The 24,157-nt window shown below is 49.6% G+C and overlaps 1 protein-coding gene across 1 annotated transcript in view; it reads right to left on the reverse strand.

Annotated features, from left to right (window-relative positions):
- SUPT6H (SPT6 homolog, histone chaperone and transcription elongation factor) overlaps nt 1-24,157 on the reverse strand; it is a 57,181-nt gene that overhangs the window by 24,247 nt on the left and 8,777 nt on the right. The window contains exons 2-22 of the mRNA XM_081942814.1: nt 23,367-23,496; nt 21,871-22,026; nt 21,128-21,198; nt 19,875-20,070; nt 18,587-18,671; nt 17,774-18,047; nt 16,782-16,883; nt 16,093-16,209; nt 15,878-15,967; nt 14,440-14,582; nt 13,684-13,835; nt 12,507-12,605; nt 8,869-8,998; nt 7,810-7,960; nt 5,252-5,406; nt 4,976-5,171; nt 4,390-4,529; nt 4,184-4,301; nt 3,689-3,765; nt 2,281-2,416; nt 15-152 (exon numbers count right to left, since the gene is read on the reverse strand). Coding sequence (XP_081798940.1) covers nt 15-152; nt 2,281-2,416; nt 3,689-3,765; nt 4,184-4,301; nt 4,390-4,529; nt 4,976-5,171; nt 5,252-5,406; nt 7,810-7,960; nt 8,869-8,998; nt 12,507-12,605; nt 13,684-13,835; nt 14,440-14,582; nt 15,878-15,967; nt 16,093-16,209; nt 16,782-16,883; nt 17,774-18,047; nt 18,587-18,671; nt 19,875-20,070; nt 21,128-21,198; nt 21,871-22,026; nt 23,367-23,472 — 2,832 coding nt within the window. The 5' untranslated portion in view covers nt 23,473-23,496. The remainder of the gene's footprint in view (nt 1-14; nt 153-2,280; nt 2,417-3,688; nt 3,766-4,183; nt 4,302-4,389; nt 4,530-4,975; nt 5,172-5,251; nt 5,407-7,809; nt 7,961-8,868; nt 8,999-12,506; nt 12,606-13,683; nt 13,836-14,439; nt 14,583-15,877; nt 15,968-16,092; nt 16,210-16,781; nt 16,884-17,773; nt 18,048-18,586; nt 18,672-19,874; nt 20,071-21,127; nt 21,199-21,870; nt 22,027-23,366; nt 23,497-24,157) is intronic.

A 24,157-nucleotide genomic window follows, 5' to 3' on the forward strand; every position in this document is an offset into this window, starting at 1 on the left:
CCCTGTTGGGTTACCTGCATGGGGTGAAGCTTGAGGCAGAGAATATCCTCGTCGGGGCTGCAGACTTGGGCAAACTCGAACAGCGGGTCCTGGATGCGGCGAGCGAGGGAGACGGCTTGGCGCAAGACGGGTGGATAGTCCCTGAACTCGGTCTGCGAGGAGGAGAGTCAACCGCAGTTGAGTTCTGGTTTATTGGCACACCCTCCTCCTCCTCCTCCTCCTCCTTCCCTACCCTTGCAACACATTCTCCACTTCACCAGATTGTTTCAGAATAGAATGATAGAAATATAGAATAATAGAACGGAATGCAATGGAATAGAACAGAATAACAGAACTATAGAATAATGGAATATAATATAATATAATATAATATAATATAATATAATATAATATAATATAATATAATATAATATAATATAATATAATATAATATAATATATAGAATAACAGAAATATAGAAGAATGGAATGGAATGGAATAGAACGAAATAGAATAATAGAAATATAGAATAATAGAACAAAATAACAGAGTTGGAAGAGACCTCGGAGGTCCTCTAGTCCAACCCCCTGCTCAGGTAGGAAACCCTATCGCATTTCACACAAATGATTGGGCAGGTTTTGTGGCTTCCGTACTCTGAATCCACCTTCACTCGGCCTTTCATTAACTCCATTCAACCACCCCTCCCTGGCCTTCCCTTCCCTTCCCCGTTTCCCCTTCCTCAGAGAGATTGTAGTGTCTCTAGAGATGGGCCCCCCAGAGGCCTTTCATCCCAGCCCCTCCTTCTGCCTCCACCCGGTTCGGTCGTGACCCCGTGGCCTCTCATTGTGCCCCGCTCCTCTTGAATTCACGCCACTTGTATGTTTCTGCTGGCTCCCCACTTGGAAGCCCTGCCGCACAATTGAGACCACTGGGCTCTAAAAGCAAATATTTCCCCTTCTTTTGGCAAACATTCCTTCCTCCTCCAGCTGCCTCACAGTTCCTACTTTTCAAGCACTATTTGCACGTTTCTAGAATTCCTCCATTTCCCCCTTCAGAGGTTGTCCTCGACTTACGACCATAATTGAGTGGAATACCCGCAACATTATGTGTATCCCTCAAAGGACCTTTTCAGATCCACAGATGACTGTTAGCACTTAGCAATAATATCCCTTACACTTATACACCACTTCACAGCACTTTGCAGCCTTCTCTAAGCAATTCAGCCTGTTGTGCCCCCCAACAATCTGGGTCCTCATTTGACTGACCTCGGAAGGACACAAGGCTGAGTCAACCTTGAGCTGGTCAGGATCGAACCACTGGCAGTGGGCAGAGTCAGCCTGCAATACGGCACTCTAACCACTGCCCCACCATGGCTTCCTTCCTTCCTTCCTTCCTTCTCATTTCCCTTGTCTCCCTTCCTCTCCTCTCCTCTCCTCCCTCTGCAATTGCACTTAAGATTTATATACCATTTCATCAGGGGTGGGTTGCTGCCCTCCTGACCAGAACGGCCGTACCGGTAGCAGCCTGGAGCAGCTGAGGGACGACCGGCAGTGGCTCCTTTGGCCCACTGGCACTCTATAGCTGTATTTATGCCAAAAGGCACACTGCGCATGCCCTGAGAAGCAGCTGGCTGTTGCAGGGGTGGTGGATTACGCAGCTGGCTGTTGCAGGGGTGTGTGCAGTGCATGTCAGGCGTGTGCATGGAAGGACCGCGATCGGCGTACCGGTAGCAACGGTAAGGGCAACCCATCACTGCGCTCCATGGTCCTTTGCAGCCCGCTCTAAGCGGTTTACAGAGTCGGCAAATTGCCCCCAGCCACCTGGGTCCTCATTTTTACCGACCTTGGAAGGACGGAAGACTGAGTCAACCTCAATCAAGCCGGTCAAGATTGAACTTCCTGGCTGTGGGCAGAGTTTTTGCCTGCACCAGCACAGCTCTTAGTTATTATTTCAGTAAACCTTGAGGGCCTGTCTGGATGTGAGGAAGAAGCGGCCTCTGCCCTTTGCCACTGTGGTGACAAATAGACAACAACACATATCTATACCTGCCCTCAGGACCCCACGGCAGCGTGACAGAGCTCAATTCATGTTTAGGTTTAGGTTTGGTTTAGGTTTATTTGGATTTATATGCCGCCCGTCTCCAAAAGTTTCTACTTTCTGGGAAAAATCCGCTTAGCTATTTTACTCTTGTGTTTTATATTTTAAAATTTAAAACTGCTTAATAAGCCTTATTTTAACTGTGATGCTTCCGAGACGAATAAAGAAAGCGAAAGGAGTAAGAAGCCCCCCCCCAAGGGTTACCTCCGACTTCTTGCTGTTCATGTAAAGCGTGGCCAGTTCATTGTCCACCAGCTCCACACCGATGGAGGACAGCTGCTGGCCCTGCTCCAGTTCGTGGACAATCCGCTTCACATCTTCCACCAGCATCTGCGCGTCCCTGGGGGAAACGAATGGGGGGGAGGGGAACAGCTAAGGCTCCATTAGCCCAGCCTGGCCCTCTGGGAGGGTGCAGCTCTCTCTCTCTCTTTGGGGGTGGGGGTGAGAGGAGTAGATCATTCTTTGCCAAAGAAAGAAAGCAGGAACCCCCCCTTATTTTAATCCTGCCGGTTTGCCTTTCGGGACATGGCTTAGAACGGTTGCCGTCTAACCCATAGGCCATCAGAGGCTTATACGGGTACTCCTTGCCTTACGACCACGGCTGAGCCCCAAATTTATGTTGCTAAGTGAGACATTATTTTTTGCCCCATTTTATGACCTTTCTAGCCACCTTTGTTAAGTGAGTCCCTGCAGTGATTAAGTCAGTCGCACGGTTGTTAAGTGAATATGGTTTTGCCGGTCAGAAGGTTGCAAAAGGGGATCACCTGACCCTGGGACACCACAACTGTCATAAGTATGAACCAGTTGCTAAGCGTCTGAATTTTTATCACCTGACCACGGGGAATGCTGCAGTGGTCATAAGTGTGAAAAAATGGTTATAAGTGACTTTTTCCAGTGCTGTTGTAACTTTGAACGGTCACTAAACAAACTGTTGCTAAGTCGAGGACTTCCTGTATTTTAAAATGGCTGCCTGGAGCCCTGCAGGAAGAAGAAGAACGAAGAGGAAAACAGAGCAAAAAGAAGCACAGGCTCTCCTTGACTTACAGCCTCAGTCACATGACTGTGGGGTGTGTGTGTGTGTGTGTGTGGTGTGTGTGTGAGAGAGAGAGAGAGAAAAGGAGAGAAGAGAGAAAGAAAAAGAACGGAAGGAAGGAAGGAAGGAAGGAAGGAAGGAAGGAGGGAGGGAGGGAGGGAGGAAGGAAGGAAAGAAAGAAAGAAAGAAAGAAAGAAAAAAAGAAAGAAAGAAAGAAAGAAAGAAAGAAAGAAAGAAAGAAAGAAAGAAAGAAAGAAAGAAAGAAAGAGAATCTGAGTCATAAGTAGCCCCAAGTGAGGTTCCCTCATAAGCAACTGGTCAACTAAGCGCCCGGTCTTAAGTCAAGGATGGATCACTGCTCCATAAACTACAAAAAGGAAAGGAATGGCACCTTCTTTTTAAAAACTCAGGACCCCCAAGGTGATTAAGTGAATAAGTGAGAAGGGACGCAGGAGCCTCCGGCTGTGGACCTTCTCCCAAGGGGGCTTAGTGGAGCCAGGGGAACAAGGGGGGTCTTTGGGAAAAGGTAAATGGGGAATAAAAACCTGCCAGGGTGGGATTTGAACCGGGGGAGCTTACCTGTTTTCTCCCCCAATGGTGACCACGTGGGGTTTTTTGCTGAGCAGGAACTTTTTCAGGGTCTCAATATCCTGAGCCTACATGGGAGAAAAGGGGGTCACATTTGGAGGGGAAGAAAACACCAGAGCCCCCCCCTCCCCCCGGCTTATGGCAAAAGGGGAGGCCCCGCTACCCTCCCCACACCGGAGGTTTGGCAGAAAAGAAAGGAAAGGTGTTTTTCTCCCACAACGTTCAGCTGAATGGAGTCCTCGGCTTGCGACCACAATTCAGCCCAAAATATTTGTCGCTAAGGGAGAGAGTTAAGGGAGACTTGTGGACTCCCACTCCCAGAAATTCCCCAGCTATCCATGCTGAGTGGGAGCCCACCCCTCTTAAAGCATGGCTGGCTGGGGAATTCTGGGAGTGGGCGTCCAGCCCTCTTAAAGGGGCCAGGTTTGAAGGGACAGATGGCAAAGAGGGGGGGGGGTCCTGGGAGTGCGCAGATCCCCCACTCACCTTCTTCTCCCTCTCTTCCTCCCGCCAGGCGTTCCTCCTCTTGGTGAAATGCGGCAGGCGCAGGAAATCCGTGACTTCGCCTTCCCCGTTCAGCAGGGCGCAAAAGACCGGGTGGTTCCTGCAGGAGGGGCAGCCGGCTGAGTCTGGGGCAGAGCCAGGGGGGGGGGGTCACACTCCCCCCAGGGCCATTCCCCCCCCCCCCATACCTGGCTGAGGAGAAGGCGATGCCCAGCACCCGGATGCCCTTCCCTTGGCTCTCCTCCATGAGGTCTTCGTCTTCCTCCACTTGCTGGTCGGGCCGATACGGGGCCACCTTTAGCCAGTTGTACAGCTTCCGGCTACAGGCCTGGTGGGAGAAACGGGGGATTAGTTTAATAGTTTAATAGTTTAACTTAAAGGCAGTCCTCAACTAAGGACAACAACTGAGCCCAGAACCTCTGTTGCTAAATGAGACATTCCTTCAGTCGAGCTTTGCTCCATTTTAGGACCTTTCTCGTCACGTTGGTTAAGTGAATCACTGCAACGCGGTCGTTAAGCGGATCTGGCTTCCCCACTGTTTTTGTTTTGTTTTGAGCTCGGGACACTGGAACCATCGCAAATACACCCCACTTGCAGCCTTCTGACCACCCAAGTCAGTGGGGAAGCCAGATCCCCTTAACGACTGCGGTGATTCACTTAACAACCGAGGCAAGGCAAGTCATAACTTGGGACAAAACCCAATCAATCAATGCCTCACTTCGCAGCAGAAGTGACTCGCCCAGCCCCCGTTCCCTGCCCGCCCGCCCCACCCACCTTGACGACGCACTCCTTGGCTTCCAGCAGGAGCTTGTTCATGAGCTCCTTGGCCATCTGTGGGTAGAGGAACTGGCGCAGGGCCCGCTCGATGGCCAGCGTGCGCTGCCGGTTCCACTCCTGCACCTGGTGGCTGAACTCGTCCCGGTAGTAGAAGGCCTTGATTTCCTCGAAGTAGCTCTGGTCGTTGCCGTAGCTGCAAGGGAGGGCCGGGGTCAGGCCGAGGGAGGGAGGCCCAGCGGGACAGCGGGAGGGCCACGCGGCCGTCAGACTCACCCGTCCACGCCCTTCATGTCCACGGAGATGTCGATGGTCAGCAGGCCCTCCTCTTTGGCCAGAGAGATCTTCAGGAACTGCTCGTCCCGCAGCTCCTTGACCGGCTTGTTCTTCAGGTACTTGAAGGAGTAGCCGTAGTGGGCCTCGTCTACGTCCTGGAGGAGGGAGAGAGGGGCGGTCTCGTGGCTCTCTCCCAGTCACTGGCACGGGCTCCCTCACCCCCTACGGCCCCGGGCCCCAGACAGCCCCAAAGGACCTCCCAGCCAGCAACAGGGCTGCTGGTCAGGGGCAGCGGCCACACAGGCCCCAGTCAGCCCCCCCCCCCCCCTGCAACTCCTCAGGTATCATTCAGAGCAATGGAACTACCGTATTTTTCAGAGTATAAGATGCACCTTTTCCCCTCAAAAAAGAGGCTGAAAACCTGGGTGCGTCTTATACACCGAATAAAGCATTTTTGCCTCCCTTCACCAAAATGGCCATGCAGAGCCTTATGGAGGCTTTCAGAAAGCTCCTGGGGGCTGGGGAGGGCAGAAATGAGCAAAAAACCAGCTGTTTTTTGCCCCCCCCAGCCCCCAGCAGCACTCCATAAGCCTCCATAAGGTTATGCAAGCAATTTTTTTGACAAAAAAGGGCCCATTTTCGCGAAAAACGGGCCATTTTTTGCTTGTTTTGCCCCCCCCCAGCACTCCGCAAGCCTTCCCCCTCCCCAAGGCTATTCATGCCTTTTGGGGGGGGGAAAACGGGCCGTTTTTGGGAGGTTTGCAGAGTGCAAAAACTTTTTTTTCCTTTTGGAAAGCTCTTTAACTGATGAGAATTACATTGATCAAGTGCTGTGCCAGCAGAAACGCCTCCCTATCGATTGTATTTCTCTCTCTCTCTCTCTATTTCTCTCTCTCTATCCCTCTACCTACCTACCTACACACTCTTTCTTCCTACATACCTACTGTACTTCTGTCTCTCTCTCTTTCTATCCCTTTATCTACCTACCTACCCACACCCTCTCTTTCTCCCTACCTACCTACCGTATTTCTCTCTCTCTCTCCATTTCTCTCTTCTATCCCTTTACCTACCTACCTACCCACACTCTCTCTTTCTCCCTACCTACCTACTGTATTTCTCTCTCTCTCTCCATTTCTCTCTCTCTTCTATCCCTTTATCTACCTACCTGCCCACACTCTTTCTCCCTACCTACCTACTGTATTTCTCTCTTCTATCCCTTTATCTACCTACCTAACTACTCTCTCCCTATCTACTGTATTTCTCTATTTCTCTCTCTATCCCTCTCCCTACCTACCAACCTACCTACTCTCTCTCTCTCTCTCTCCCTACCTATCTACTGTATTTCTTTTTCTATTTCTCTATTCCTCTACCTACCTATCTACACACTCTCTCTTCCTACCTACCTACCTGTATTTCTCTCTCTCTCTCTCTATTTCTCTCTATCCCTTTATCTACCTACCTACCCAACTATTCTCTCTCTCTCCCCCTACCTACCTACTGTATTTCTCTTTCTATTTCTCTCCCTCTCTATCCCTCTATCTACCTACTTTTTTTAATTTGCCTCTTCAAAACCTTGGTGCATCTTATACTCCGAAAAATACGGTAAATGGCAGGCTCAGAGCAAAAAACGGCCATAATAATTTACATCTGTTCATAGTTTTATTCATCATTCGTATTGTGCATTTTCAAAATACAGGTAGTCCTCAACTTACTACAGATTTCTGACCGTTCAAAGTTCTGAAAAAAATGACTTATGACCATTTTTCACACACATCCCCAGGGTCAAAATTCAGGTGCCTGGCAACTGACTCATTCTTATGATGGTCTCAGCGTCTCAAGGTCTTGTGATCCACTCTGGCGACCTACTGACGGGCCAACTCAATGGGGAAGCCAGATTCACTTAACAACGGTGCCACTAATTTAACTTGCATGATTCACTTAACAGCGGTGGCAAAAAAGGTCGTAAAATGGGGCAAAAGTCACATTTCACAACTGTCTTGCTTAGCAATGGAAATGTTGGGCTCAATTGTGGCTGTAAGCAGGTGGTCCTCGACGTATGACCACAATGGATTTATGTTGCTCAATGAGACATTTGTTAAGTGAGTTTTGCCCCATTTTACCACCTTTCCTTTCACAGCTGTTAAGTGAACCACTGCAATTCTTAAGTGAGGAAAACCGTTGTTAAGGGAACCCGGCTTCCCGGTTGAGTTTGCTGGTCAGAAGGTCGCAGAAGGGGACCACGTGACCCTGGGACACTGCGACCGTCATAAATATGAGTCTGTTGCCGACAGATGCTACAAGGGTCATAAGTGTGAAAAATGCTATTGTAACTTTGAACGGTCACTAAATGAACTGTTGTAAGTTGAGGACCACCTATACAATGCATGCCAGAAGCTTAGTGGGCCTCCCCATTCTCAATCCACATTTCCGCTTTGAGTGTTGGGGCCTCCCCAAATCAAGACCAAGCCTGAGCTGGCCTGGGGGAGGGGCCTCTTTGGGGAGGAGGGGAGAATACCGGAAGCCCCAGGGCCGACCCAGCCTCCCCTCCCCAGCGGTACCTTCTTGCCCTTCTTGGTGGGGGCCACGTTGATCTTTGCCCGCTCCTGGAAGGTCTGGCGCAGCACCTGCCGGACCAGGGGCTCCCGGGCGATCTGCAGAGCCACCATGTAGCAGGCCCCTTCCAGCACGGCCTCGGGGGTGGGGAACTGGCTGCAAACGTCAGGGGCAAAGGGGGGGGGGGGAAGAGAGGTGAGTATGTGCCACAGGACCCTCCGGGGTAAAATCCCTTCCTCATTTTTATTTACACTCTACTCTTCTTCTGCTCCCGGAACCACCGGAAAGAGCTTTGAGGCCACAGGAAAAATGACCAAGATAGGGAATTGTTAGCCCGAAGGGTTCCTGTTTAAAGAAGGCAGCACTCGCACACTGAATTGGATCCCTGTTTCTTAATCCTAACAACTTTAAGAAGCGTGGACTTCAAACACCCAGAATTTGCTGGCTGGGGGATTCTGGGAGGGGAAGTCCACACATCGCATCCTGGCTAGGGGATTCTGGGTATTAAAGTTCACCCATCTTAAAGCAGGGGAATTTAGGAGTGGAAGTCCACCCCTCTTAAAGCACAGCTGGCTGGGGAATATTGGGAATTATAGTTCACCAATCTTAAAGCAGGGGAATTCTGGGAGTTGAAGTCCACATATCTTAAAGCACAGCTGGCTGGGGGATTCTGGGAATTGAAGCCCACCCCTCTTAAGTTAAGTTGCGGTGATTGAGGAAACAGAATTTGATAAAAGCAAAGACCAAATTCAGAAAAACCTTTAGGTGGTCGTGTAGACTGGGGAAAAAAGGAGGCACAAGTGATTGGGTTTTGCTTTCAGACAGGGGATCCAGTCCCAGATGCAAAGGCGACCTGGTCCACCTGTGCCTAGCCAAAGCCCTCAACACCGGCCTGATGCCCTCACCTCTGCGGGCCAAGGTTCAAACCCAAGGCATCCGAAACAACTCTAGAACTCAACTCCCTAAACACAGCGGAGAAATGCTGCCTTGGTGGGAGAGGAGGAGAAGATTTTCAGATTGCCCAAAGGAGAGCAAAGGGAGCCCCCTGCCCCACACCCCCTCACCTGCAGACATAATCCTTCGCCAACTCCAAGGGTTCTGCAGGAAACTGTTCGGTCTCGTGGCGCTGGTAGCTGTCCCGGAGATTCTCTCCAAACTGCTCGGGGGTCAGCCCAAACTTCTTGGCCAGGCCATCTGCAGAAGAGACCCACCCGGTGGTGTCAAGCTAAGCATGTTTCACACATAAAGGCAGGATCCAGTATGGGTCGGTCACCGGGACCGGAGGTTCTGTTTCCCGAGCTTTCGGTCTCGTGCTGGAGCCCAGCCTCATGAAAAGTTCTCTCTAGCTGTTCTGTGTGTGGTATTTATACGGTGCCTGTTGTAAGCAGCTTTTTAGATATTGATTGGACATGTAATCTACCGGATTCCCTGCATGGATCCCCTCGTGAGTATGTAGGACAGACGGGGAGGAAGCTAATTACCAGATTGCAAGAACACAAACAAGCAGTCAGATGATGAGACCCCAACTCATTGGTAGCCTCCCACTGCAATGAACAAGGACACACGTTCAATTTTGCATCTAACTAAGATTGTTGGATGAGCAGGCACAAAAACAGCCAGGGAAGTGACTGAAGCCTGGGAAATGGGCCGCTCGTCAGTTAACAGGAGCGCTGATTTACCATCAGCCTATCAAGTACTTAGAAGGCGAGGGCTGAGCAGCACAAACAAATGACAGCTAATGACTTAAAAGTCAGCCATCAACCCACCCCAATCGACAACTAAAATGCCATTTACAACAGGCATTATAAATATCACACCCACAACAGCACACACTGTGCCAGAGAGAAGTTCCCTGAGGATGGGCTCCAGTACGAGTCCGAAAGCTCGGAAGACAAAACCTCTGGTCCCAGTGACCGACCCAGACTGGACCCTCGGGATAGTGCAGCCATCATAAATACAAATCAGTTGCCAAGCATTTGAATTTTTATCACATGACCATGGAGGTGCTGCAACGGTTTTAAGTGTAAAAAAGTCTTTTTTTCCCATGTCACTTTGAATGGTCACTAACGACATGACATGCAATCTTGGGGCTCCAGGATTGCTGTCGATATCTCTGTTCCTGGACGGTCCTTTTGGACCTAAACTGTTCTGAAGGAAAAGTGGTAGAGAAGAGCATGTCCTGCTGATCTCAGGGGCATCGCAAAGCCCCTGATTGATCCAGGAGAAAGCTCTTTTTGCCAGCTACAAGAGAAGGAGCCAAAATGGCTGCAGAAGGTTAGGACAAGCCTCTGAAACAGAAGCAGTACAGGAGTGTGTCGAAATGGTGAGAAAAAATTTTATTATTAGAGAAGGGAAAACCCAAGAGACTTGGAATTTAAAATAAAATTGAAGGCAGAAGAAAATAAGCGGCGAATTAACCCTGGTTTAAGACTATCATGTTATCTTTTCTACCTTAACTTTGTTTGTTTTTTATGGATGGACTTTTTACAAATGCCTCTTACTTTTAAACTGGACTGGTCTCTTTTTTTCCTTCTTCCTCTATACTTTTTCCATTTTTTGTATTCGTGGATTAAAAGCTTCTTCTCTTGTAAGGCTTGGACGGAGCGTAATTTTTAAACTTTTTTTTTTTTTACCTCTCTCGGAGACAAAAACAGATGGAAAAGAGATAACACTGCCATCTAGTGGCTAGAGGCTTGGCAATATCTGATAAAGCTATAAGCCAGGGGTGTCCAAACTTGGGAACTTTAATATCGACAGCAATCCATGCTGGCTGGGGAATTCTGGGAGTTGAAGTCCACAAGTCTTAAAGTTCCCAAGTTTGGACACCCCTGCTATAAGCTTTGTTTACTGAAAATCTCAGTGAAAACGTTTTGTTGATACAGGTGTTCCTTTGAAGGAAAGAGAAAGCTTTGATTTGAAAAACTCCACTGAATTTGTTTAAAACCTAAAAAGTCTCGGATGTCTTGGCAGTGTTTATAACCTGGAAAATGGCACAACGTGAAGAAGAAAAGGCACTAACTTTGCAAAGAATTTTCTTAGAAATTCAAAATGTTTTAATAATTAGAGAGAGAATAGAAAAGAGACTTGAAATTATAGATCAAAATACAGAAAGTAGGGGGACAGTGATGAAGTTTGAGGACAGAGCTGAAAAAATAACAGAGACATATGAAAGTGATCAGAAAATTGTTGACACTGACAGCAAACTGAGAGTGGAGGGAAATGACAAGTGTGAAATACAGGAAGGAGAAATTGATGAACTGGAAGTTTATTTCAGATGTCAGAAAATAGATGAAGAAAGGAGAGAAAAATTGACAGAAATAATGAGAGTAATCTCGGCAGAAGCACTAATGATAATAAAAGTTAAGCTGATCAACAGAGCAGATAGAGGGTTTCGAATTCTTATAAGACATGCAATGAACAACAAGTTTTTAAGAGAAGTCCAAATAAGACTTATCAAGAAAACATTTAGAATAGACTTCACAAATAGCAAGAGATATTGGACTACACTATCTCTGGAAGGATACAGGATGATGAAATGAAATGTCACAATAAATTTTAGTTAAATGTAGTTAAATTTTGAGTGCTATGTACAACGTAATAATAGCTATAGTCAAATAAATGATTAATAATGATAACAAAGCATTTATATATACTAGATTGATAATATGAAATCTTATACAAACTGTAAGTGAGGATTATGGAGATGATGTTGAAAAGCCTTTTTATAAAAGATAAACAATTCTATATAGAATAGAATATAAAGATGGAATATCATTGGATGATTTCAGGATGATGTAATAAAATGTCATAATATAAATTTACTTCAAATTTAATATGCCTTATGTTGAAAGGATGTAATAATAGCTAGGCTTAATGGATGTTTAATAATTATAACAATTTGTATACATGTATATTAAATTGATACTAATAATGGAAAAAAAACATGGAATTGAAAATTATTAGAGAATGTTATCAATGCTAAAATAATAGAATGACTTAGGAGGAAGCATAATAACAATGTATACAAAGATATCTTGATTGTCAATATGTGAATTTTGATAAAATTCAAGTGATGACTATGGAAAGGACACAGAAAGACCTTGTAACCAATCGACACACTGTATGTAGTTGAAGAGGCTTTTATGTTATATGTGTTGTGTGTTTGTGTTTGTCTGAAAATAAAAATTGTATTAAAAAAATAAATAAATACAAATCAGTTGCCAAGTGTTTGAATTTTTTATCATATGACCATGGAGGTGCTGCAACGGTTTTAAGTGTAAAAAACTCATTTTTTCCATGTCACAAACAGAGAATTAGAAGTTGAGGACTATCTATGCTGACCTCCCCTGACCCCAAATTGAAATGCCTGGCAACTCCACCTACTTTTTGCTCATTTAATGACCCCATAATCTCTTGTGGGGTGGAGTCTGGGCAACTGACTGGAGCTGAGTGTTTACTGGCCAGATGCCCTTCCTGTTGCCAATGCGGAGTTTTGTTCAGCAGATATATATTCTCATTGTTCCCAGAGAAAGAAAAATCTCACTCTACCTAGGATCGAACTCGCAGCCTCCTGATTGTGAGACGAGAGCGCCACCTCCAGGCCACCCCGCTACTCCACCTACTTCCAATCCCATCCCATAATTCCTTGAAGGGCTTCTAGGGGTGGGTGGGAGGTGCATGGGAGCCCCAAATATCCGCTTACCTAGACCTGCTGTTTGGCAGATGGTGTACATGTCCCGGCGGGAGGCCTGCTTGAGCTCAGGCCCCTTCTGCTCTTCGTCCTCTCCATCCTCTCCCTCGCCTAGAAAGAGAATCGGACGGTCACAATCCAACCAGGAAATGCCGAGAACGTAAGGGGCCCTTCAGACATGGAATAAATCAGCACTCTATGGTAACAATGCGGATGGAAAGGGAGCAGGAAAGGGATAGAGTGGCCCCAACCTTTTGGGCATCAGGGAATGGATCCGTGGAGGGAGGTTTTTCCATGGACCGAAAGGGATGTGGTTCTGTGTGCTGCCTTAAGATGGTGTACAATCAAAACACAAAGACTATAAAGGCTAATTTTCAAAAAGAGGCAAGAATGATTAAAAAGTGCTAAAACATAGTGAAAAGGTGAAGGGAGGGGCCTTTCAGAGCGCTAACCAACCTCACAGCTGCATGCTCTTCTCCCCCCCCTTACATTTTCGCTTCTCGCCTTCTAATGATCCAGCGGGGTGGGAAGGGGGGGGGGGAGATGGAACATAGGTTCCGGACAGCAAGAAGACAGTCGTGAGAACCAAGGACACTTCAACAGGTGGTTGCCAGAGCCAAAGACTTTCTCATAACAATATCATGAGACTCAATTGAACAATCTGACCCGGTCTAACAGGAGGAGGGACATTCTGTACTTTAATCATGTGGGTTTGCGTGGGAAATAGTTAGATCTGGTTTTGCCTTCACCTGTGCCAAAATGATGTACTCAATAAAGCTTCACATTAAGAGGTTGGATCATCTCAGTCATGCTTGCTGCGGTTGTGTTCATTGGTGGGAACCCTGACATAGGCCTTTAGAGGGTGGGGGTGGGGTGGGAGCCCTGCTCATCTCCAGGAGGAGAATAGCTAACAGGGTGGGGGCAAGGGCAGAGAAGGCACCCCCCCCCGGGCCCTGCCCATCAGAATGCATTGACGGACAGGGTCCGCAGCCTACCTCCCCTGCATGATGGGCGGGACAGTTCATGGGACAGTTCTGGCCATCAGTCCTGATTCTATCTGCCTGACCCCCGGGGTCTTTAGCGCAGAAGGATGGAGCAGGCGCCCTCATGCACGAACAGGTCGTGCAGCTGTGCCCAGGGGCAAAGACCACTTAGAAACCCCTCAGAGGCTGCAGGAGCTGCGGCATACCTTCCTCCTCCTCGCCATCCTCCCGGACCCGCTTGTGCTTCTTGCGGCTGGCTTTGGCGGCATTCTGCATTTTGGGGATGTCTCGACCGTAATAGAGCAGGAAATGGTTGTAGACGTCCTTCAGCTCGTCCATCGACTGCACGTCCTTCAGCCTGCAAAGGGAGCATCTTCCAGGAGGGAGGAACGGGGGAGGGGACGCCCCAAAAGGAGGCTGCCTGGAGCCCGTCCACAGAGAGCTTGTGCCCAGGTGGTGGAAACGGGAGGGGTCTTTGGTGCTTTCTGACCTTGGGGGTCTTCTTGCAGATGTTTTTATCACCCAAACTAGGTAACATCATTAGTAGCACTGGTAAGGTTTCCTAGTTCGGTCATGAGATGTCTGGAAGGAAACCATCAGGCTCAGAGAGAACCAAGGACCCCATAATCCTTTTCTTCCTCCTCCTCCTCCTCCTCCCCAAATCCCTCTCCCTTCTAACACTGATGATGTTCCCTAGTTGGGTCATGAAACGTCTGCAAGAAAGGCACCAAGGACTCTGTAGTCCTTCTTCCTCCTCCTCCTTTTAAGAAACCTCCCTCTCGTCTAGCACTGATGACGTTACCTACTTTGGTAACAAAACGTCTGCAAGGAAACCATCAGGCTCAGAGCTACAAATATTCTCCTTTATGGGTACAAAAGTGACGCTTGGAGGAGAGCCTGTCCTAGCAGAGGGGCCTGGCTGCCCTCCAAGCGGAGAGGCCAGAGGGAGGGATGGGGGTTACCTCTCCATATCCGTGGTGTCCAGGGCCCGGATGCCGTCAGCCAGGGGCTTGTCTGGGTCGGCAGAGATCTGCTCGTACTGGTAGGCCTGCATCTTCTCAAAGAGGCGGGTCAGGTTCTGCTTACGGATCTTCAGCTGGGTCCACTGGAAGACGAGAGCAGAGGGATCTTGTCTGCCTGGTGCCTTCGTGCTCCCTTCCCTCTTCCTTTCCTACCGCGGGAGGAAGCTGCCAGCAGCCAGAGCATCAGCACAGCCAATCCAAATCCTGGGGCTTTGGCCACTGAACCAGGCTTCCTTGAGATGTGCCAACGCTTCCTTGGGTAGAGGAGGGGTGTCCCATCTTGGCCACTTTAAAGACTTGTGGACTTCAACTTCCAGAATTCTGGGAATTGAAGTCCACAAGTCTTAAAAGTAGCCAAGGTGGGAAACCTCGAGGTGAGAAGAAGAGGGAAAAGCTACCTGGCTCCAGCAGAGTTTCCCAAATCTTTGCAATCTGAAGATGTACGAGCTTCCAGAATGGCTAGGGAATTCTGGGAATTGAAGTCCGTACACCTTCCAGTTGCCAAGATTAGAGAAACCCTGGGTAGATCCAGAGGATTACCCTCTCTGGATCCCTTTCCTGCTCTATTCTGTCCTTTGGCACCGAATTCCCGTTGCGTAACGTGGAAGCCCAAAGAATTCCAGTTTATTTTATACACAACAACTGAACAAACGCTACGGCTCAAAACAGGGGATAGTTGCTAGAAGCCCTGGAGTTTCAGAATGAGGGTGTTTAGGTAGTCCTCAAGTTACAACCGTTTATTTAGTGAACATTCAAAGTTACGTCATCCTTGAAAAAGGTGACTAGGGACCGTTTTTCACACTTATGATGGTTGCAGCATCCCTGTGGTCACATGGACAAAATTCAGATACAATAATACAATAGTAGAGTTGGAAGGGACCTTGGAGGTCTTCTAGTCCAACCCCCTGCCTAGGCAGGGAACTCTATACCGTTCCAGACAAATGGCTCTCCAACATCTTCTTAAAGACTTCCAGTGTTGGGGCATTCACAACTTCTGGAGGCAACTTCTGTTCCACTGATTAATTGTTCTCACTGTCAGGGAATTTCTCCTCAGTTCTAAGTTGCTTCTCTCCTTGATTAGTTTCCACCCATTGCTTCTTGTTCTACCCTCAGGTGCCTTGGAGAATAGCTTGACTCCCTCCCTGCTTGGCAACTGGCTCATACTTATGACGATCACAGTGACCTGAGATCATGAGATCCCCCTTTATGACCTTCTGACAAGCAAAGGGGGAAGTCAGATTCGCTTAACAAATGGGTTACAAAGTTAACCACAGCACCGATTTACTTAATGATCTCCAACCAAAACAGAAATCGACCTGGTAGCTTAGTTAACTCCTGACAAGACCACCATCCCCCAGCACCCCAAACTGGTCCTCACCTTCTCGTCCCACTGCCAGACCCTCCAGAGATCATTGATGTGCAGCTCGGGTTCCACATACTCCTTCCGGTAGAAGGCGATGAAGGGCACCTGCTCCCAGGGAAGAGAGGCTGATTAACGGGCGGGAGGGAGGCTCTTTGGGGAGGGGGAGGGGGGGCAGCCATGCCCAGGAACCACTTTTACTCTTAGCTCCTTCACCCGCCGAGCAAACCTGCCTCAAAGTGTTGGTTCCTCATGAAGTTGAGGGCTTCCTTGATCTTCTGGATGGTGCTGGGCCCCTTGCGGCTGAAGCTGCTGCTGCTCTGGCCACGATCCAAGTAATCGGAACTCTCCTGGGGGGAGGGGGGAGGGGGAGGGGGGAAAAAGATGGTTGGTACCCGAGCTTCTCCTAGCAATAGCAATAAAGACTTATATGTCGCTTCACAGAGCTTGACATCCCTGTCTGTTTACAGTATAATCCCCCCAACAATCTGGGTTCTCATTTGACTGACCTCGGAAGGACAGAAGGCTGAGTCAACCTGGAGCTGGTAAGGATCAAACTGCTGGCACCACAGCTAGCTTGCTTGCTTCCCTCCCTCCCCTTCCTTCTCCTCTCTATTCCCTCCCTTTCCTTCCTCTCTTTCTTCCCTCCCTTACTCTCTCTCTCTCTCTTTTCTCTCTTCCTTCCTCCCTGCAGGAACTGAAAAAGCTCCTTGGGTGAGAAGTGAAATGTTTTCAAGGGGGGAAAATAAGCAAGAAAGTCTGGTTGCCCTTTGGGTCAGCCAGCAGGAAGCCCCAGCAGAAGAGATATGGGGGGGGGGGGGGAATGGCAGCCAAGCCACCTGGCCCTTGGTTGAGGGCAGGAGAATCTCCAGGCCAGGCACACCGGCAGGATTCCCGGGGGGGGGGGGTCCTGGGGCCCTACCTGCAGGGAGATGGTGGGCATCGCAAAGGCGTTCCGGTAGATCCAGTCGGCTTCTTCCTCCAGCTCATCGTCTTCCGCGCTCTTCACGGGGATGGAGCGCAGCTGGGGGAAGGCAAAGGCAAGGGGAGAGAAGGGACTTCCTTGGAGACCCCACCCCTGTTGTGCCCAGGGGACAGGGAGGCCCAGCCCTTGAGGGTGTAGGGACGGACAGAAGCCCACCTCCCCTAAATGCATAGCCTCTGTAGGGAATTACAGGGAGTTTGGGGACCCCCTTGCCAGACAATGCGGACGGACGCTAAGCAATATTAAGAAACGGTGACAAGGTCATCGGAGGGTTCTAGGAGGGCTGGGCTTAAGGAACAGTTTACAGGTAGTCCTCGACTTACAACTCCCTCGGAAATTCCTGCTGCTAAGTGAAACATCAGTTGTGCCCATTTTATGATCTTCCTTGCCACTGTTAAGTGAATCACTGCAGTTGTTAACTTAGTGACACGGTTGTTAAGTGAATCTGGGCTGCCCCATTGACGTGGCTTGTCAGAGGTTCCCAAGAGGGGATTACCTGACCCGGGACACTGCGACTGTCAGAAATACGAGCTGGCTGCTAAGGAGCTGAATTTTGATCCCATGACAGGGGAAACTGCACCGGCTGTGTGAAAAGTGGCCGTTAAGTCACTACTTTTAGGGCCATCGTAATTTTGAAGGGTTATAGGTTAAGGACGACCTGTAGCCACATTCTTCAGCACTGGTCATACCTGTTGCTCACCAGCCTGAAGCCACCTGAAGGTCTAAGGCAGCCTTTCTCCATTTTGGCCGCTTGAAGATGGGTGGGGGATTCTGGGTTGAGTTGAAGTCCGCCCATCTTCAAGCGGCCAAAATGGAGAAGGACTGGCCTAAGGTCCCCCTGAAGCCTTTGAAGTAGCTCTCCAGAGAGTGAGGGCTGGGACAAGAGGAAGGGGGCGAAGGTGCTGGAGGGACAACCGAGCGATCCTCACCTGGAACCTCTCGGGCATGTCGGTCACGCGGATCTCGTTGTCCTGGTCAGTCAGGTGGCTGCTCTCCAGCTCGCTGGGTTCGTAGATCTCAAAAATGCTGCGTCGGCTGACCCGCTTCTTGGCCGTCTTCTTGGGCCGAACCCGGATCTCCCCTTCCGTCTCTTCAGGCTCGTAGTCGTACTCGTCCTCCATCTCCTCATCGTACTCGTTGTACTTTTCAAACTCATCGTAGTCAAAGTCCACGCCGAAGATCTCCTGAGCTTCTTGCAAAGCTCTGTTGGAGGAAGCAGAACCAACACCTTCTCAAGAAGGTCCCTCACCGGATGAAGCTGGCCGTGCCCACAACGGAACCACTGACACCTCAAGAATCACTACCTTCTCAAGAAGATCTTTACCCAACATCACATTAAGCTGGCCCCGCCCTCAAGAGTCATCTTCCCAATGGAACTATCATTTTCTCTAGGTCCATATCCACAACTGGACTAAGTTGGCCCCATCCTCAAGAGTCATCTCCCCAATGGAACAACCACCTTCTCTAACCGGATGAAGCTGGCCCCATCCTCAAGAACCGTGTCCACAACGGAATCACTGCCTCCTCAAGAATCAGTAACTTCTCAAAAAGACCTATATCCACCATAACATTGAGCTGGCCCCGCCCTCAAGAGTCATCTGCCCAACGGAACTACCACCATCTCAAGAAGGTCTCTAACTGGATGAAGCTGGCCCCGCCCTCAAGAGCCCCATCCACAACGGCTCAGGGGACTTAGGGAGCACTTCAGAGCAGCAACGGGGGAAGAGGAGGAGGAGACTCACGCGTCTGTGTATCCAGGGAGCTTCTTCCTCCATTTGGGCTTCTTCAGGGGTTGTCCGTCATCATCCACAATGAAATCATCAATGTCTAAGGGAAACAGCCACATGAATCACTGCAGAGCTGCTCTAAGTGGACCCTTGCCCCACTCCCTGACCCAATGAGCGGGGCCTGCGTTCCCCGGCCGGCATGGGAGACCATCAGAGCGGGCGAAGGAAATCCTGAGCCCCAAAGTGCCAGGTTCTAAGATGGGCACAACGCTTGGGGCCTCCCTGGCAAGAGATCTTCTGGCATTTATTCCGTTGCCACTCCAGCCTCGTGCGAAGGAAACCTGAGCTGGCCTTGGGAAGGGGCAGGAATGAGCCAAAATAAAAGAGTTGGAAGGGACCTTGGAGGTCTTCTAGGGCAACCCTCTGCTGCAGCAGGAAGACTTATGCCATTCCAGACAGCCCACTTTTGGGAAAAGGCCCTTCGGGAGAGAGGGAACGATGATAAGGACACTGAAAACACAAGTAGTCCTCGACTTATAGCCATTCTTTTAGTGACTGTTCGGAGTTGCAAGCGCACTGAAAAAAGTGACTCTTATGACCGTTTCTCACACTTACAACCATTGCAGCATCCCCAGGGTCATGGGATCAAAATTCAGACATCTGGCAACTGACTCATACCTATGACGGTTGCAGTGTCCGGGGGGCCACTTACAAAGCCAGATTCGCTTAATGACTGCATGGTTTACTTAACAGCGGCAGCGATTCACATAATTGTGGCAAAAAAAGATTGTAAAATGTGGAGCAACTCACTTAACAACTGCCTTGCTTAACAATGGAAATGTGGAGCTCCATTTTGATCGTAAGTTGATTTGGCTTGGTGTAATACAGAGAATCCCCCCGGGAACATGCTTTAAGAGGGGTGGACTTTAATACCCATAGTTCCCCAGCCGGCATATCCTGGCTGAAGGATTCTGAGGAATTCTGGGAAGTCCACAAGTCTTAAAGCTGTCAAGGTTGGACCCACACCCTGGTAGATTAGGCAGCCGAGAGAAAGGTGGCTACGCAGATGCCGTCATTCTACCTTAGAACAACGGGGAGCATTCCTGGGAGTCCTGCTCTGCTAGTTCCTTGGCCTGGCCTACCTGGAAGGGCTGGCGGCTGAGCACAGCTAGCGCCTTTTTTTTCCCTTCGCCATTCCCCTTGCAGCTGGACTCCGATTCCTCCGAGGGGGAGGGCAGAAAGCTTCCCCCCACCGCTGGTGCCCTCTCCCGGCTAAGCCCAGGAGGCCCACGGCCCCACGTACCAGACTCGTCTTCCTCTTCATCCTCCTCCTCGTCAGCTGCGGCCAGGTGCCCTTCGGCTCCATCGCCCCCCTCCTCGCCTTCCCCATCCTGGAAGATCTCTTCCGCAATGGCTTCCTTCTCGTGCTCCTCCTTCCCATAATCTTCCTCCTTCTCGTCTTCATCGTCCGACATTTTCCGTACCCGCCTGAATTTTTGCTGTTGAGAGAGGCACACCTAGTCAATGCCCCAGAGCCTCTTCCCCATCCCAGGGCTTCCTTCCCTGCGAGGCCGCCTGCCCGTCTGGGGGAGCTTCACTGCCACCAACCAAAGGACCCCCTACTCCAAGCAGAAAACCCCCGAAGGACCCCTGAAGGAAGAGGTCATTTGGGGAAGAGCTGCATATGGGAATCCACTAGCACCGTTTATGGAGAACCGGTGGCACGCAGAGCCCTCTCTGTGGGCACACGAGCAGTCGCCCCAGCTGAGCTCCACCGCGCATGCGTATGTGCCTGCCGCTGGCTAGCTGGTCTTCAGGCCTCTGAAGTGTGTGTGTGTGTTGCACGCGTATTGCATTATGGGTGTGCTTTTGGCACACAGCCACGAAAAGGCTGGCCATCAGTGCACTCGCAGCACAGGCAGTGGGGCCTGGAGTGGGACAACTCCCCATGGCCCACTGAATAACAGGAGTGGAAGGGACCTTGGAGGTCTTCTAGTCCAACCCCCTTCTCACCACAACCAACTCACTTAATTCCTTTTATTTATGTTGACCACATTTTCATCAAAATAGTTTTTTTCTCTTTCGTATCAAAGGAAATCCATCCTCTGGTTATCAGCTTTTGTAATGCTTTGATGCACAAGGAAAGGAACTAATCCCTCTTTCTGCTACGGTGAGTTATCCTACAACGGGTTGGTCGTGGTGAGTACTCCACTGAGTTGTCCTAGGCCCATAAAGCCTGGGCTTTATTCTATTCTTTTATTGGCTAGCGATCTCACGGTGGGACTAAAGGGCCTACAAGAACAGAAAGGAAGGAAAGAGCAGAAGCCCTTAGGGGGGTCTATACCGCTTCATACTGCTTTGCACCCCTAAGCGGGTTATGATGTCAGCATCTTCCCACCCCCCCAAATCTGGGCCCTCCTTTTTATCCACCTCAGGAGGAGTGTAAACAGAAGCAAAACAACTGAGCCATAAAATAAACAAGGAGAAAGAACCCACCTTCCTCCCAGCTGACCCTCGAGATCCCCCCCCCCCGAGGCTCACCCCAATGATACTCACGCGTTTCACTTTGACACCCAGGTTTTCTTCAATGAGGTCAAAGTCATCGTCTTCCAGGCGGTCATCAAAATCTGTCACGAGAGAGAAGCGTCAGGTCCCCAAAGTTCCCTATTGGGATGCTGCCCTTCTGTTGGGAGGGGGAGGCGGTGGGGGGGGGCGGCTTTCACGGGCTTTCCCTTGCTTCCTTCTACAGGACCTTGAGGGGAATAGGGAGGGGGAAGGAAGGCGCCTGGAGCCCCCTGTGCTACCTCGGCCACAGAGAAAGCGAAAGGGAAGCATCTGGGAGAATGACAGTTGTCGCCTTCCTTGCTCAAGTTTCTCAAAAGATCTTATCCCCACCTGGGATCGCCTCGATGTTGGGCCGGGCGTTGGGAGGGGCTTTGCTTGCAACTGTCTAATTTAGCGCTTTGAGCGGGAAACCTCAGATCCCGCAGACATGCCCTCTGCTTCCCTGTCTTTCAACAAAAGCTCCTTTTGAAATGCTCATCGTTTCCCTTTACTAGGCTGGCCAAACCCAACTCCAACTGTTCTTTCTATGTTTTAGCCTCCAGTGCCCTCATCCTTGTAGTAGCATACTACAGCATGTATTTGGGTGGGTAGCAGACCTTCCCTGCCTGAACGAGTGGGACGGGCTAGTGCGATGGGGTGAATATCCGTGGACATCCTGGCCCTCTGCCACGTAAAGTTGTCTAGGTAACGACCAACCCCTTCCTAGCCACTGCGTGCCCGTCCCAAACACTTACTGCGCTTCCTCTTCTTCCGGCCGACGTCATCCTCCGAGTCTCCTGAATCGCTGGCCTCTTCCTCCTCCTCCTCTTCTTCATCGTCGTCGTCATTGATGAAGCCTTTCAGGTTCCCTTGTTCATCCTGGTCGTCCAGGTTCTCCTCTTCCTCCTCCTCTGAAAGAGGCAGCCAAAAATAAAATAAATAGAAACCAAGTGAAACGGAGACCTGGCCCTGAAAGGGGGGGCGGGGGCAAAGGTTACGCCAGATGTTAAAAGTGGACAGGTTCAGAAGAACCTCTGGGGAGCAGAGTCCCACAAACCCCTTGGCTTTGGGTCACAAGTTGATCTGTGGAAGAATCAGACAGCAAGCAGTTCCCATTCCAGGGATGGGCAAACCAGGTGAGGTTCAGGTAGGCACAAAGCAGCCACCAAAAGGGTCGGTAGCTGACTTCAAATTCCAGCAAGGCCAGGAGTTGTGGGGCTCCTGAAAGGCCAACTGACATATTGTGACCAAATGAGTTCTGGTCACAAAGGAGCAGGGCCTCTGGTCTCCATCTCCGAGGTGATGCTGCTCCTCGGGGTGGGTGCTGTGACAGAGAAGGCCTGAGTTAAGGTCTCCCAAGGGGACCCCAAACAGGCAGCTCTGTGAATTTTGGTGGGGCAAATGGAAGAAATCAGAGATGCCCCTCCCCCCAACTGTTGGCCCGTGTTATGTAGGACTTTCGGATGACCAGCTGTGGCCTGAACTGGACTCAGAAGGCTGCCGGGAAATGGCAACTGGCAGAGCAGAGGTATTACGGAAGGGCTTCAAAACGTGCCTCCTGGATGGAGGTGATTGATGGGGTAAGAGCTCACCCCTATGCTCTCTGGCTCTTGGTCTCAGTTCGTACACATCTCCTTTTAATGTTACCTTTTTCCTTGTTTGCAATTCACTCAGGGCTGCTTTACCTGGGAGATGGGCAGCATAGCAATTGAGTACGGAGCACGGTGGCTTGTTGTGGTTGGGACACTGGGGAGGAGGTTTCCAAGCTCGCATTTGAGACCCACGTCCCGCTGTGGGATGGAGCGAGTTCCCATCACTTGTTCCGGCTCCTTGATGGGGATCTCAAAGGAGCCCCCACGGGCGTCCCCAAGGCAACAGTGATACCACTGGCTAATCCTTTCAATCCAGAAGTGCCTTACAAGGTCCCTGTGACCCAGAGGGACAGGGGATTCAACCTACTTGGCCATCTTGTGGAGTGCCCAAAACTCTGCTGTGCCAGCTCATTCTGGACCAATGGCAGAATCTGAATGCTTTTCAAGGGCAGCCCCATGTGCAGAACGTTATAGTAATCCAATCACAAAGTGATCGAGACACAAATTACCGTGAATATGGCCCACGGGGTTATTTTATTTTATTGATTTATTGAATTTATTTGCTCTCCATCTTGTAAGGATACAACTTTTAACTTTCACAGGACAAACTGAGGGACCAAACACAATAGACATGAGTTGGGAACGCTATCTACGCTCACCATCTTCATCTTCCACAAACTTTTTGGGTGGTCTCGTGACCACTTCTCCGTCTTCGTCGTACTCCTCCTCCGATTCCTCTGCTTCGCTTTCCACAAAGTCGGACATGGCTGCGGTTCTCAGTCGCGCTGCCTGGAGGGGGAAGAGGCCGGGGTTAAAAAGAGGCCTCCGAAACTGCTTTACAGTTGTGGCAGAAATTACGCATTTGTAACGTTTACATTTGCAACTTATGACCAACCCTTGGGGTGCTAACAACCAATGAGGCAGCAAAGAATATAAATCCTTCCATTCCCCACCAGTTAGTCAGAACTGAAGAAGCTTCTTAGATGAGAAACGAAACATATTCAAAAGAAAAAAAAACCCAAGTAAGTCCAGTTGCTTTTTGGGAAAAGCACTTCGGAGACAACCACGGCCTGAAGTATTGAGAATCCACATGGGCATTTTTACTCATTTACAAAGCAGCCTAGAACTAAAGGAGAAATTTCCTGACACTGAAAACAATCCATGGAACAACAACTTGCCTCCGGAGGTTGTGAATGCTCCAGCATTCCAGGAAGTTTTTAAGATGTTGGATAACCATTTCTCTGAAATGGTACAGCGTTTCCTGCCTGCGCAGGGGGTTGGACTAGAAGACCTCCAAGGTCCCTTCCAACTCTGTTATTCTAAATAAGATATTGAGATAGCGGCTACTCAACCCTGCGCAAGTAAACAACAGGAAGGGGTCAGTATTCCAGCAGTTCCAAGTCCACTTTTTCCACAGAACAACAAATATTTTATTATGGTCCGAGACCAG

The sequence above is a fragment of the Natrix helvetica genome, assembly GCF_964273705.1.
Source record: "Natrix helvetica genome assembly, chromosome: 2".
NCBI classification, from domain to species: Eukaryota; Metazoa; Chordata; class Lepidosauria; order Squamata; family Natricidae; genus Natrix; species Natrix helvetica.